Below are 13,052 nucleotides of genomic sequence, written 5' to 3'. Positions count from 1 at the left end.
TTTTAACGAAACTTGGTACAATTATTTGTCATACTCCTGTGCTGGTTATAGTATACTTTTCATCACGCTACAATTAATAGGAGCAGAGTAGTGAAGGGAAATGTTGGGAAAACGGGAGAAGTTACTCCATTTTTTAAGCTTCCGCCGCGTGTGCAACCTTAATGGTTAAAGCTACACAGAAATCATGTATGACGGAAATGTTCGCCTTAAAATTATATAAAAAATATCCCACGACAGCATATGTCTATCTTTTATGGTTGACTCACAATAACACGTGTAGCTCCCGATAGCATAGCAGTTCGAAGCTTTCTCATTATATTTGTCTACTCTTACGTTTATAACACTCTCAGTCAGCCCCGGATCTGGGGGGCAAGCCAGGGCCCGTGCCCCGGGCGGCGAATTTAGAGGGCGTGAAATTCAAACTTGGCAGACGAATACACATTTCATCATTAACGCAACTTTGACTAATGCGACATCTATACTCTATACTATTATATAAAGCTGAAGAGTTTGTTTGTTTGTTTGTTTGAACGCTCTAATCTCAGGAACTACTGGTTCAAACTGAAAAATTCTTTTTGTGTTGGATAGCCCTTTGTTTGTGGAGTGCTATAGGCTATATATGGGCATCACGCTACACCCAATAGGAGCGGAGCAGAAATGGCTAATTTCAGGAACTACCGGTTCGAACTGAAAAAATATTTTTGTGTTGGATAGCCCTTTGTTTGTGGAGTGCTATAGGCTATATATCATCACGCTACACCCAATAGGAGCGGAGCAGAAATGGCTAATCTCAGGAACTACCGGTTCGAACTGAAAAAATATTTTTGTGTTGGATAGCCCTTTGTTCGTGGCGTGCTATAAGTTATATATCATCACGCTATACCCAATAGGAGCGGAGCAGTAAAGGATATTTCCAGGAACTAACGGTTCGAACTGAAAAAATATTTTTGTGTTGGATAGCTCTTTATTCGTGAAGTGCTATAGGTTATATATCATCACGCTATACCCAATAGGAGTGGACCAGTAATGGCTAATCTCAGGAACTGCCGGTTCGAACTGAAAAAACCTTTTTGTTGGATAGCCCTTTGTTCCTGGAGTGCTATAGGCTATATATCATCACGCTATGACCAATAGGAGCAGAGCAGTAACAGTTTCAACATGTTGCAAAAACGGGGAAAATATATTATTTTTGAGAGCTTCTGTTGCGTGCGCTGCGTAAACGGTTAAAGTTATGCAACAATGATGTATGACGGGATGGTTCCTCTTAAAAAGTTATACAAAAAATTATTATAAAACAAAGTCCCCCGCTGAATTTGTCTGCCTGAACGTGTTAAGCTCAAAAACTACCCAACGTATTAGGATAATATTTGGTATGGAGACAGTTTGAGACCCTGGGAAGAACACAGGCTTCCCGGAAAATATATAGCGTGACTTTTATAACGGAAAACTTTAGCCTGAAAAACTTTATAACGCGGACGGAGCCGCGGGCAAAAGCTAGACCAGTATATAACACACATAAATTATTTCCCGCGGAGCGCGAAGTGATGATGATGATGACAAAAGTAAAAATATAGGTGGTTAGGGGCGGCATTATCCAGATTTTGCCCCGCCTTCAAAAAATTCAAGATCCGGGGCTGCTCTCAGTCATCCCTAATTAAAAAAGTTAACATTATTAAATATTCCATAAAAAATAATCATAGAAATCGGTATAGAAACACCAAAGCTATACATGAAATACGCTAATAATAAGCCATCACGCGTGAATACTGAATCATGCTATATGTTTCCTTCGATTTCACCAGGATCCCATCATCAGACCCTGACCGGACAATCGGACCACCTGCATACCACCATACATTAAAAAAAACATCCCGACAAATTGAGCACCTCCTCCATTTTTGAAGTCCGAAATCCACGCGGGCGAAGCTGCGGGCGGAAGCTAGTAATATATAAAGATTATTAGATTACCTACATTTGAAAATGCTTGCGAGTTGTATCGGTATTCTGCGCCGTCATAATATAACGTCGCCTTGGGCTCGTAACCTCCAAGATCCTTAAGGCCAAGAGTGAGAATTCAATACATTGGTACAATTTAAAACAAAAACATTAAAATCAGGCGTGAATGCGTAATGAAGATGGTATTAGTTTCGGTATGATACTTTTGATTGACAAATAATTCTAAGGATCATATTAATAAATCAATCTTACCTTTGAGTAAAATCTCAAGTAGAAATTTTGTGTATTGAACTGTTTAGTAAACCAATCTTAAGCCGTCATCTATCTATCTATGCATATTATAAAACAAAGCCCCCAAAAGTTGTCTGTCTGTATGTGATCGATTTTCTCAAAATCTACTAAACGGATTGTTGTACGGTTTTTACTAAAAGATGTTCAATTCTTGAAGAAGGTTTAAGTTAATAATACATCTAAACTGACTGAAATATAACGATTACTATTGAAGAGGTTGTGTGGTAGTAAAAAATCTCGTTGTTCGGGATTTACGCGGGAAAAACTTTGTGACACACTGGTTTCACGGAGCCGAGGGCACAGCTAGTTTCAGAGTAAATCTCAGTTGTCGAAATCCGTCACATATTGTGACGTAAGATTTGAGCTGGTGTAAATGCGCGTTTACATATGAACTAGCTTACCATAATGACCTTAATTTGATAGTCTCATCTGATATCGCACTTCAGAGCGAAACTCAGTTGCACCTATTAATACGGTGCTAAGTGGCTACATACTCAAACGCAATATTCATTCTTCTTGATTTGATAGATAGGGCCGTTATTTGTCATCATCCATTTATGCCACTTATTACCCATTTTGAATTCATGATTATGAGACTCATGACTACTACTCAAGATGTAATAGGTGGACAAACCATGAACGGTCATGCTCTTTGTAAGGCACATTATTAAAAGTCGTAGTAATTGCCAAGTTATGACAAATTCCTTCGTCTGATACAAATATTTATCAAAGTCGGACACAGACGCAGCCGTGAGTCGCACGCGCCATTGTTTTTTAATATGGCCTTCATTTTATTGAATTCGGTTGTCAGGGTGACAGTGTAATCTTGCTTAGTGTAAATCAAAGTAAGGGCGATATTGCTATTGTTTGTATCCATCCATATCATATCCATACCATCTAACGAATCGTTTGCTCATGACATCATCTATCTTCTTCTATACTTATAATAAATCTGTAGAGAGGTCAATTCTGTACATGAAATATATTTCCAAAATAACTATCAGGGGGTGATTAGGGATCGATACTGATGCCAAAAATGCAATTAGTAAAATTTTTGTCTGTCTGTCTGTCTGTATAACCGTTATAGAAACAAAAACTACTCGACGGATTTTAACGAAACTTGGTACAATTATTTGTCATACTCCTGTGCTGGTTATAGTATACTTTTCATCACGCTACAATTAATAGGAGCAGAGCAGTGAAGGGAAATGTTGGGAAAACGGGAGAAGTTACTCCATTTTTTAAGCTTCCGTCACGTGTGCAACCTTAATGGTTAAAGCTACGCAGAAATCATGTATGACGGAAATGTTCTCCTTAAAATTATGTAAAAAATATCCCACGAGAGCATATGTCTATCTTTTATAGTTGACTCACAATAACACGTGTAACTCCCGATGGCTTAGCAGTTCGAAGCTTTCTCATTATATTTGTCTACTCTTACGTTTATAACACTCTTAGTCATCCCTAATTACTAATTATGTAAGAACATACTCTAAAATTTTTAAAAGTGTATGTAGGTATGCCAAAGCTGCTTATATTAGTAGAAATATAAAAAAATCGGATAATAAAATTAAAACAACTTGGAGAATAATTAATACTGAAACTGGCAAAACTAAGTGTAATGACAAGATTGTATTAAACATTAATGACGAACTAGTTTCAGACAATAATTCTGTGGCTAATTACTTCGAAAAGTTTTTCAATAACATACCATTTGAGACGACAAAATGTCTGCCATCCTCACCAGAGGCAGCTGAGTCATTCTTAAAACAATATTTAGATTTATCAATTCCAAATTTCGAATTTGAATGTGTTACTCATTATGATGTTATAAAAGTATTCAGGAGCTTAAACATGAAGAGTACTGAAGATCTTTGGGGTTTGTCTGTTAAAGCGTTGCAGTCAGTGATAGTTAGCATCGCCCCAATCCTTTCTGATATTTTTAATTGCTGCATAAGAGACGGCATATTCCCTGATCTTATGAAGATAAGTAAAGTAGTACCAATTTTTAAAACTGGTTGCTCCAACACCCCCCTCCAATTATAGGCCTATTTCTATTTTACCAGCTTTAAGTAAAATATTCGAAAAGTTAATGCTTAATCAAATGCTGGTGTTCTTTAATAAAAATGAGATTCTACATGACAGGCAATTCGGTTTTACAAAGGGTAGGTCCACGCAAGATGCAGGACGTGCATTAGTTAAAGCTGTGTTGGATGCCTGGGAGGGATCGCAGGATGCTTTAGGGGTATTTTGTGATCTTTCCAAGGCGTTCGATTGCGTTGATCATGGAACCCTCATTTTAAAGCTCCACTATTACGGCATCAGGGGGAGTGGGGCTTAAACTAATATCTTCATATTTATCGGGTCGGAAACAAAAGTTTTTATCAACAACGTTTCCTCTGCAGGGTCCACAGTTGGGATTGGGGTCCCCCAGGGTTCAATTTTGGGACCATTTCTGTTTTTAGTTTATATTAATGATCTACCGTACATTATTAACAAAATGGCTGAAGTTGTATTATTCGCTGACGACACTTCACTAATATTTAAACTAAATAGAAGGGAAGGAAATTTTGTAGAGCCAAATAAAGTATTTAAATTGATTTCTGACTGGTTTTCTGCCAATAATCTTCTATTAAATGCAGCAAAAACTAAATGTGTTCGATTCTCGTTACTGAACAAGATTAATGGAACTGATATTGATTTAGACGGGAATAAACTAGAATTAGTACCCTCTACAGTCTTCCTTGGGGTTTCTATCGATAGGAAATTACAATGGGGACCCCACATTCAAAGAATTTCGAGTAAATTGAGTTCTGCAGTCTTTGCTATTAGGAAGATCAGATATTTAACTGATGTGGCTACGGCAAGGTTAGTATATTTCGCTTACTTCCACAGCATTATGTCTTATTGCATTCTTCTGTGGGGTACTGCAGTAGATCTGCAGACCATTTTTATTTTACAGAAAAGAGCGATTCGTGCAATTTATAACCTTCGGTCTCGCGATTCCCTTAGAGAACTGTTTAAGGAGGTGAATATACTGACTTTGCCAGCTGAATACATTTTTCAAAATATTATGTATGTCCGTAAGAACCTAGGTACTTTTATGAAAAACAGTGACTTGCACTGTTTGAACACTAGAAATAAGAATAAACTAGTTGTTCCAAATTTCCGGCTCTGTAAAACAAATAAATCTTATCTAGCGAATTGTATCAAATTCTATAATAAAATCCCTCTTGAAATAACCAATCTGCCCGGCTACAAATTTAAGTGTCATGTTAAGCGCGAATTAATGTCAAAGGGGTATTATAATGTAAAGGATTACCTCGATGATCAGACGGTTTGGAAAAACAGTCCTGCACACCCTGTCCAACCCTATGTTAACGCCAATATTATAAATTAACTACATAAACGTCTCATGTGTACCTTTCTACAATTTTGACATTATACTGGGTAACAGTTTTAAATTTATGTGACATATTTTATTTTATATTGACTCTTTGAATTATCAATGTATAATAGACGACCGACCGATCATTTTGTTGCACCAGCCTTAAAATTTATAATCTTAATTATATTGACCAAGATCTGCGACAAAATATGAAATGAAAATATTATGTTTGTAAATGTAGGCGTATGCACGCTGTACACTGACTGTTTCATAGTTTTTATAATTTTTTAGTATTATTGTTTTTTTCCGTTAGTTTTTAGTTATTGCTAAATACTTTTATGTGGATTTTCTCCGCAATTTTACGGTGATGTGCGTGTATTAGCTTATATAATTAATCAGACTTTGTATAGAAAAGACTTATTAAAAAAAAATATATATATTTAATAACAATATTATAAATGAATAGACAATTGATGACAAAAATAAAGCCCGGAGTTTCTTTCTGCCTTTCTTCTTCGGGTAGTCATCGCTTAGGTAGTTAGTGAAAGGCTGGTAGGTTAGCTAGGTTAGGGCTTTTATTGTCCTCACCGGTGAGGATCGCGACGCGTTTCTCCCTTATTGCTTATTTAAAAATACATACATACATAATTTTATTTTTTTCTTCCCTGCCAGCCCGAGCTGGCTTCTTTGTTTACTAAGTATATTTTTCATTTATTTTATTGTCTTTGTTTATATAAGCTAATCTAATTAAGTAATAATTGAATATTCTCATGTACCTTGACTTATCATAAGTGCAACTATGTTCGCCTACGTGATGAATAAAGCATTTTTATTTTTTATTTTATTTTATTTTATTTTTTATTAAAAAAGTTAACATTATTAATTAAATATTCCATAAAAAAGAATCATAGAAGACGTGATCACGGAACACGAAACATTTACATGGGCAACTATGTCAAGTTTTAAATTACATCTTGAAATTAATCTAATTCATCTGCATTAGTGTTATAAAATTTTATTAATAGCATTAATCATTTTGTCATAATTTATGTATCCTACACCTACACAGGTTTATGATCCACCAGCAGATCCTCATGAGGTGTTGCGCGCTGCCAGCTGGTTATCCGAAGCTCAACTCAATCTCTTGGCTCCTTCAATACTACAGAAGCATCCCAACTCGTATACCTACTCTAAGCGGCTGGCTGAAGCCTTAGTCCGGGACAGCTACCCAGGTCTTCCAGCTGCTGTAGTACGTCCCAGTATTGGTAAGGCTTAAAAGAAGAAATTACTCAATGAAACACTTTCGAGCAAATAAAAAGTATTTTTTTTTCCCCTATAGCTGCATAGTGCTTTAAATGGTTTTTTTTGTGAGATGAGAAATGAGGAATATCAACACTGTTAGTGGTGATCTATGTTATCTATTTTTCTAAATTTCAAGTTTTTGATGTCTACTTTTTTCAGACTCATCTGATAAAGAAATAGATTTTCTGTAAATTATTAAGTTCAAATAATTGTTATATTACAGTGACTCCATCATACAAAGAGCCTATGCCAGGCTGGGTGGACAATCTCAACGGGCCTATAGGTGTGATGGTCGGCGCTGGCAAGGGCGTCATCAGAACCATGCACTGTTATGGTCATTACCATGCCGAAGTGATTCCCATCGACATAGCTATTAACTCCATTATCGTTATTGCGTTCAGGATTGGAAACCAAACCGAGAGGTGGGTCAAGCTTTTCTTTGTTTATAACAAAAATAATATCTTTATTCTACTAAGAGGAATGTGCATGATTTATGACTTTTCACTTATAATATAAAGTAAATATTTTTGGATTTTTGTTTTAAATTCCCTAATTGTTTTCGCTTGATACGAACAAATGCTGTTAAAGAAATATATAACTCCTAATGCGGTCCCCAAATCACTAACTAAACAGTTAGCGTAGTTACAATCATTGGTTGAGAATATTGCACAAGTTTTCTTATAGGACATGTTTAGCACAAGAAGTTATCGAATTGTTCGCTGGGAAAACTGCTAGTAAGGCTACCAGTAAAAAATTGTTAGAAATAGGACAGCTCCCACCGTATACTTAATTTAATCACCTTAATTATTCGATAACTAGCGGCTGGAGGGCAATTTACTCTTTACATTCAGATACTTTACATTCTATGATTTAAGCTGCCATAATTTGTGGTCGTCAGAACGGCCACTGGTTGTTATTTATTTGGAAAACTTACCGCTATAATGTCAAAATTTTATTAATATGTAAAAGGTAAAGGTCAGTTAAACTACATATAAAGAAAATAAATATACATTATTGACACAGAAACAGTAACACTGACAAACATTTAAACGTAAATCGAAAGTCAAAGTAACAAACTATGCTAAATGTAATATTTTCAATTGTAGACCACCAGAAATTCCCGTTTTCAACTTGACCACGGGAGACGACAGGAATACGACCTGGAAAGAAGTCCTGGATATTGGTAAAGCGACGGTGCGCAAGTATCCTTTCGAGGGTCCATTGTGGTATCCCGATGGGAACATCAGACATAATAAGTTTATACACTCTCTATGTGTGTTTTTCTATCACATAGTTCCAGCGTATTTTATAGATTTCTTGCTGTTCCTGTTTCGACAAAAACGATTGTGAGTATAGTAGTAACTATGTACCTATATGAATTTCCATCATAATAGCGGCTATATTTATTTGGATTCAAAATTTTATACGCAGTGCAAAAAATGTGTGTTATGTTTTTGTTGCCTAAATACTTATAAGATTATGGAGTATGAATAAACCCATGCAGCAGAAATCACGAAAAATGTCTACTATGATATGATACATATCTTTTGAACCGTATTAACGTATCTATTGGTAATGTAATACAGTTATGTTTTAATTCGTTCCTTTAAACCTAATCTATTATATCAATAAGAATCATCGATGGAGTTATTTATGCGACTAAAACTTATCAATAAGTCTATCAATGTTTGTAAAAATTAACAAAGACCATTCCGTATATATCGCTTCCAGCATGGTGCGGATACAAAACAGAATATCAGTCGGATTGGAAGTGCTGCAGTATTTCACAACTCGTGAGTGGTGGTTTGACACGGACAACTTTAAGTCACTTGTGAATATATTGAATCCAGAGGATCGCGCGCTCTACCCTATGGACTTGACAATCATAGCGGACGAGCCGTTCATAGAGAGCTGTATGATCGGCGGGAAGATATACTGCATGAAGGAGAAACTTGAAAATCTTCCTAAAGCCAGATTACACAATAACATGTAAGTATTAACCAAAAGTTGATCAATATAGTACAAGTTCCAGCGTGTTTAGTCAATACAGCCTGTATTAACTACTGGGTTTAAATTATCCCATTAACTGCGAAGAATCACAGGTGTAAGTAATCACATATCCTAAATATATAGCTATATCTTGATATCCATTAGGATAACCTTATAACATATTAATGTTATAGGCACGAATTATCAGCATTATTTGAAAGTGGCGTTAGTCATTTTATATTTTGATTTTAATATAACTTATTATATTTGCACCTTATTTATTGCCGCTTTCATCTTTATCGCATAGTCAAGTATAAATTTCTACTTAACTCTGTAGTCTATTTAAGTTTTTTTTGGCAAAAAATATTTTTATTACCAAGAACTGTAATAGTATTTTGTTATATGTTGGGAACTTCATTCCTTAGCATATGAACTAGTATTAAGGTTTACTTGTAAGTACATAAAAATATTGTTGAATAACGTTTCAGACTCTTTATTCTGGATCGGCTGGTGTCAATCTTCTTCTATTTGGTGCTGTTATATTGGATTGTGTTGTGGTGCGAACCAGTAAGACAGTTGCTGTCTTGCGGAGGACCATTTGTGCGCTATTTACCTTTGGTTGGCAAAGCTGTCTTCAAGGAAGATTAGTACACACTCAACCCTGAATATTTGACATGTATAACTGGTTGTATATAAATATAATTCTAATAACCGTAAAATAAATCGAGGATGAGGATTAATAATGTATTGTTCTTATCCGTCAGACCAAAATTCGTCTTCGAACATTAGATCAAAGCCGTGTGTAAGTATATTCCTTTTCGCATATGAAGAAGCTGCGCGGCGAGCAGTCGCTGTAGGTGAGTTCCCCATTGTAGAACATGGCACCGCAGAGGTCCTTGTTGTCCACGTCGGGCTGAGCGTAACCCCAATGCGAATAACCGCTGGCTTCTATAGTGGCACCTGAAACCAATTTAATAATAATCTTCATCTTCAGCCTTTAGAAGTCCAGTGGTGAAGATAAGCTTACTGTAAAAATTTCAAGACCAATCAATTTTTTTTTTGGGTACCCCGCAGTCAGCACCGGGGGAAAACAGCGAATGGGGTTCTAGATTCCCCCAGCTTAGCGACTGTAGGGCTCTGGAGGAAAGTGGGAAGGGATAGTTGGGAAAGAAATGTGGGGGAAGGATAAGGATTCAGGTTCAGCTAAATAATTACCTTTGACAGAAAGCCAGCCCTGCTTAAATCGATTACCGAAGCCCAGCATTACAACTCCGGCTGCATAGTCACCTCTTACTTTGTCTTTTGGCGCATCTTCTGTTAATTTTTTAAGATAGTTTGCCTCTTGCTTACTGTTAATGATCGCCAAGTAAGACTCTTCTGCGTTACACACTGCGAACGCTTCTGTCCAATTCATCGGAGTCAAAAAGAACTTGTAACATCTTCCAAGGTCTTTGTTTAATACGTAACCTAAAATACAGGAAAAACGAACGTGTAAGCATGTCGTATGGTAACGTTACAGATCAATGTCCTTTGCTTAAGGTTTATGTTTAAACAATCATGTAGGCTTACGTCTTATATATTGGTGGTAGGTCTCTCATTGTGAGAGTGGGCCTGGGTACGTACTACCGTAATGTCTATTTATGTCGCCAAGCAGCAGTGTGTAATAATTGTTGTTTTCCGGTTTGAAAGCCAGTGTAACTACTGGACATAATAAAATAACATGACATGTCTCAGGATGGCAAGCGCAGTGTAGTACCGAACTTCAACTTGTAATTCAAGATGTTGGATAGTGTTTCTACTGTTTACGGGCGCTCGTATAGCTTATCATCAGGCGAACAGCAAGCTTGTCTCGTCATTCAAAGTATTTAAAAGCAAAAAAAATCTTTGGAAGAGTAGGCAAGAGAACAACTAGAGAACTTTCATTTGCCAAGTGTATTTTCCGCCATACACTGTGAAAGAGAGTGTCCTTTCAGACACAGATTCCAATTCGAAGCAAATCGGGTATGTTTCGCAAAGACTTTGGAACTCTTGTTAACTATCAGTAGCAGGTTTATCAATAGCGTAAGACCTAAGTCGTATTACTAAAACTATTTTGTCTGAACAATATACCTAAAAACTAAAAATGATTATAAAAATCATACCCCAAAAAACACATAATATTATGCACATTATGTGTAGAAACATTCGAGGGAATATAAAAAAGAACCAGCGCAAGAAAACGGGTATTTTTTTGCTTTATAACATGGCAACAGAGATCCTCACGTATGTTATAACCTTGTATTTTACATCTTTGTATTATTAATTACATCTAGATAGATTTACAATTATTCGTAATATGGTATATTTATCCATAAAACCAGGTTATGAAAACTACCACTGCAATTCTATTTTTTTTTAACTGTAAGCCAGGATCAGCAGTGGCAAGCATTTTATGACACCGCGCAGTGAAACTCGGCGAGTCTCAGGGAAAAACGAATATGTCATTATCCCGCAACGAAATTAATCAAATAGAAACATAATGAGGAGTTGGATATATTTATTGTCCACTTCCCTCCATAACAATGCGTATGACAAAATCATGATCTAAGGAGGCGTTTTAACCTCAAGGATAGGGACGTTTACGACTAGATAAGCTAGCTATAAAACACCACGGATAAAATAAAATTAAATTCAATTCTATTTGTAAATGATTTAGTTGATTTACTGGTGATAGGCCTTTCATATGCGAGGCTTCGCTATTTGTGTATTTTTGCCGCGACACAGAAGTGTGCTTGTACTGTTGTATTCCTATTTGAAGGATATTGTATTTAGAATAATTACTGTCTCAGGGTGATGAGCGTAGTGAAGGTTCTTGATGATGTTGCTACTATTTATGGGCGGTCATACTACCTACCATCAGAAGAACGGCATGCTTCTGAAGTTGTATAAAAAAGCAAGTACATACCATCGTAGGGTGTTTCACAGTCGTGGTGCCAAACAACGTTTGTTGATGTCTTCTTGCAAATGAAAGGCCATCTCTGTGTGCAACTCAAGGCCTCCATTTGTCCACGTTTACTCATGATAACACAGTTCCCTTCCCCATTTTTATCATCTGGTTTTCCAGGAAACCAGTTATTGTAAATATCCGTTAATGGTTTGTCTGGAATATGAAATATAGAAAATACTTATAGTCATACTGATTACACTGAATATGTAATGTATTGTTTGGCTGAAAGCTCACTTGGTGAGAGAGAATAAGTATTATAATACGTTAGAATGATGAAAGACGTCTATCGGATTTTTTTGCAGATTATTAGATAACCTCTAGAAATAATACAAAACTCTTTGTTGCGTGTGTGATCAGTTTTTTAGCTTCGGTCGAATTCAACGTAATGGTTGCCGTCTATCACGGTGTTTAATTGTATAGCTGTATGTATATAACCAAAGGTCAACATAATATGCTACCAATTAATCGCCAACCTTCTGATCTTTTCTGAGATACTACAATTTAAGATAACATACCTTACGATTAAATTAAATTTAATTATTCAATATTTGCGACAAGAGCTGAATGAGCTTGTAAAAGTCCCTAATGTACTCACTATCATATGATGTGAACACCCCTTTTGAAAAAAAAGACGATATGCCTACGAAAATAACATCTCCAAATTGCGTCCAAAATTTCGCTACTGCTTCGAACTCTTCTTTGTCCTCAGCATAGAATAGGGTAGCGCCCTCTCTAGCGCACGTCGTCAACGCGTCATGCCACGTTTTAGTGTTAGAGAAATATTTATAAAAACTTTGTGTCTCTTTGATAAAGGTGTAATCATCACGAAACTGTTTATTGTGAGGTTGTCCATCTGTAAAACACGAATAAAATAAATCACCAATTTAGAAAATTTTAATTAAGTTAGAAGTTATCGTTTTAAACTTACGTGTGTCCAGTACAAATTGTAGTAAAAATAAAATTAATGAACTGTTGATTGACATTTTGTACTTTAAAACAATTTTTATATGGGGTGTGTTTGCGAACAGACTTCGCAAATGAATGAAATAAGCTGTTAGTTGAATGATGTAACCCAATGTTATCTTTAAACAATAAACACTTTATCAGCATGAACAACCTACTGTTGATACTTGATCCTGC

The 13,052-nt window shown here is 36.0% G+C and overlaps 2 protein-coding genes across 5 annotated transcripts in view; one reads left to right on the top strand and one right to left on the bottom strand.

Moving 5' to 3' along the window:
- LOC115454076 (macrophage mannose receptor 1) overlaps nt 1–13,052 on the bottom strand; it is a 24,678-nt gene extending 11,626 nt beyond the window's left edge. The window contains exons 1-6 of one of the 4 annotated variants that reach the window (XR_005112489.1): nt 12,841–13,052; nt 12,508–12,765; nt 11,871–12,065; nt 10,142–10,393; nt 9,639–9,886; nt 7,930–8,097 (exon numbers count right to left, since the gene is read on the bottom strand). Coding sequence is in view for 2 of the 4 variants with exons in the window: in XM_030182813.2 (XP_030038673.1) it covers nt 9,717–9,886; nt 10,142–10,393; nt 11,871–12,065; nt 12,508–12,765; nt 12,841–12,895 (930 nt within the window). In the remaining 2 variants the exon portion in view is untranslated. Of the gene's footprint in view, nt 1–7,929; nt 8,098–9,403; nt 9,887–10,141; nt 10,394–11,870; nt 12,066–12,507; nt 12,766–12,840 lie in introns of those variants that run through there. The other 3 variants (XM_030182813.2, XR_003939625.2, XM_030182823.2) reach the window with 3 other exon arrangements.
- On the top strand, nt 6,669–9,600 carry LOC115454043 (putative fatty acyl-CoA reductase CG5065). Its single transcript, XM_030182792.2, has 5 exons — nt 6,669–6,900; nt 7,161–7,359; nt 8,044–8,283; nt 8,669–8,926; nt 9,415–9,600. Exons 1-5 carry the CDS (start codon nt 6,684–6,686, stop codon nt 9,572–9,574), a joined length of 1,074 nt encoding a protein of 357 aa, XP_030038652.2. The 5' UTR covers nt 6,669–6,683; the 3' UTR covers nt 9,575–9,600.

This window comes from Manduca sexta, chromosome 17 (assembly GCF_014839805.1).
Source record: "Manduca sexta isolate Smith_Timp_Sample1 chromosome 17, JHU_Msex_v1.0, whole genome shotgun sequence".
In the NCBI taxonomy this organism is placed as follows: domain Eukaryota; kingdom Metazoa; phylum Arthropoda; class Insecta; order Lepidoptera; family Sphingidae; genus Manduca; species Manduca sexta.
This window is presented reverse-complemented; position numbering and strand designations above follow the sequence as displayed.

Excerpts from the sequence above, each read along its gene's own strand:
- LOC115454043 (XM_030182792.2), top strand. The coding sequence starts at position 6,684 with ATGTATCCTACACCTACACAGGTTTATGATCCACCAGCAGATCCTCAT. Across the intron at positions 6,901-7,160 it reads TGTAGTACGTCCCAGTATTG|TGACTCCATCATACAAAGAG; the intron begins GTAAGGCTTAAA and ends GTTATATTACAG. Across the intron at positions 7,360-8,043 it reads ATTGGAAACCAAACCGAGAG|ACCACCAGAAATTCCCGTTT; the intron begins GTGGGTCAAGCT and ends TTTCAATTGTAG.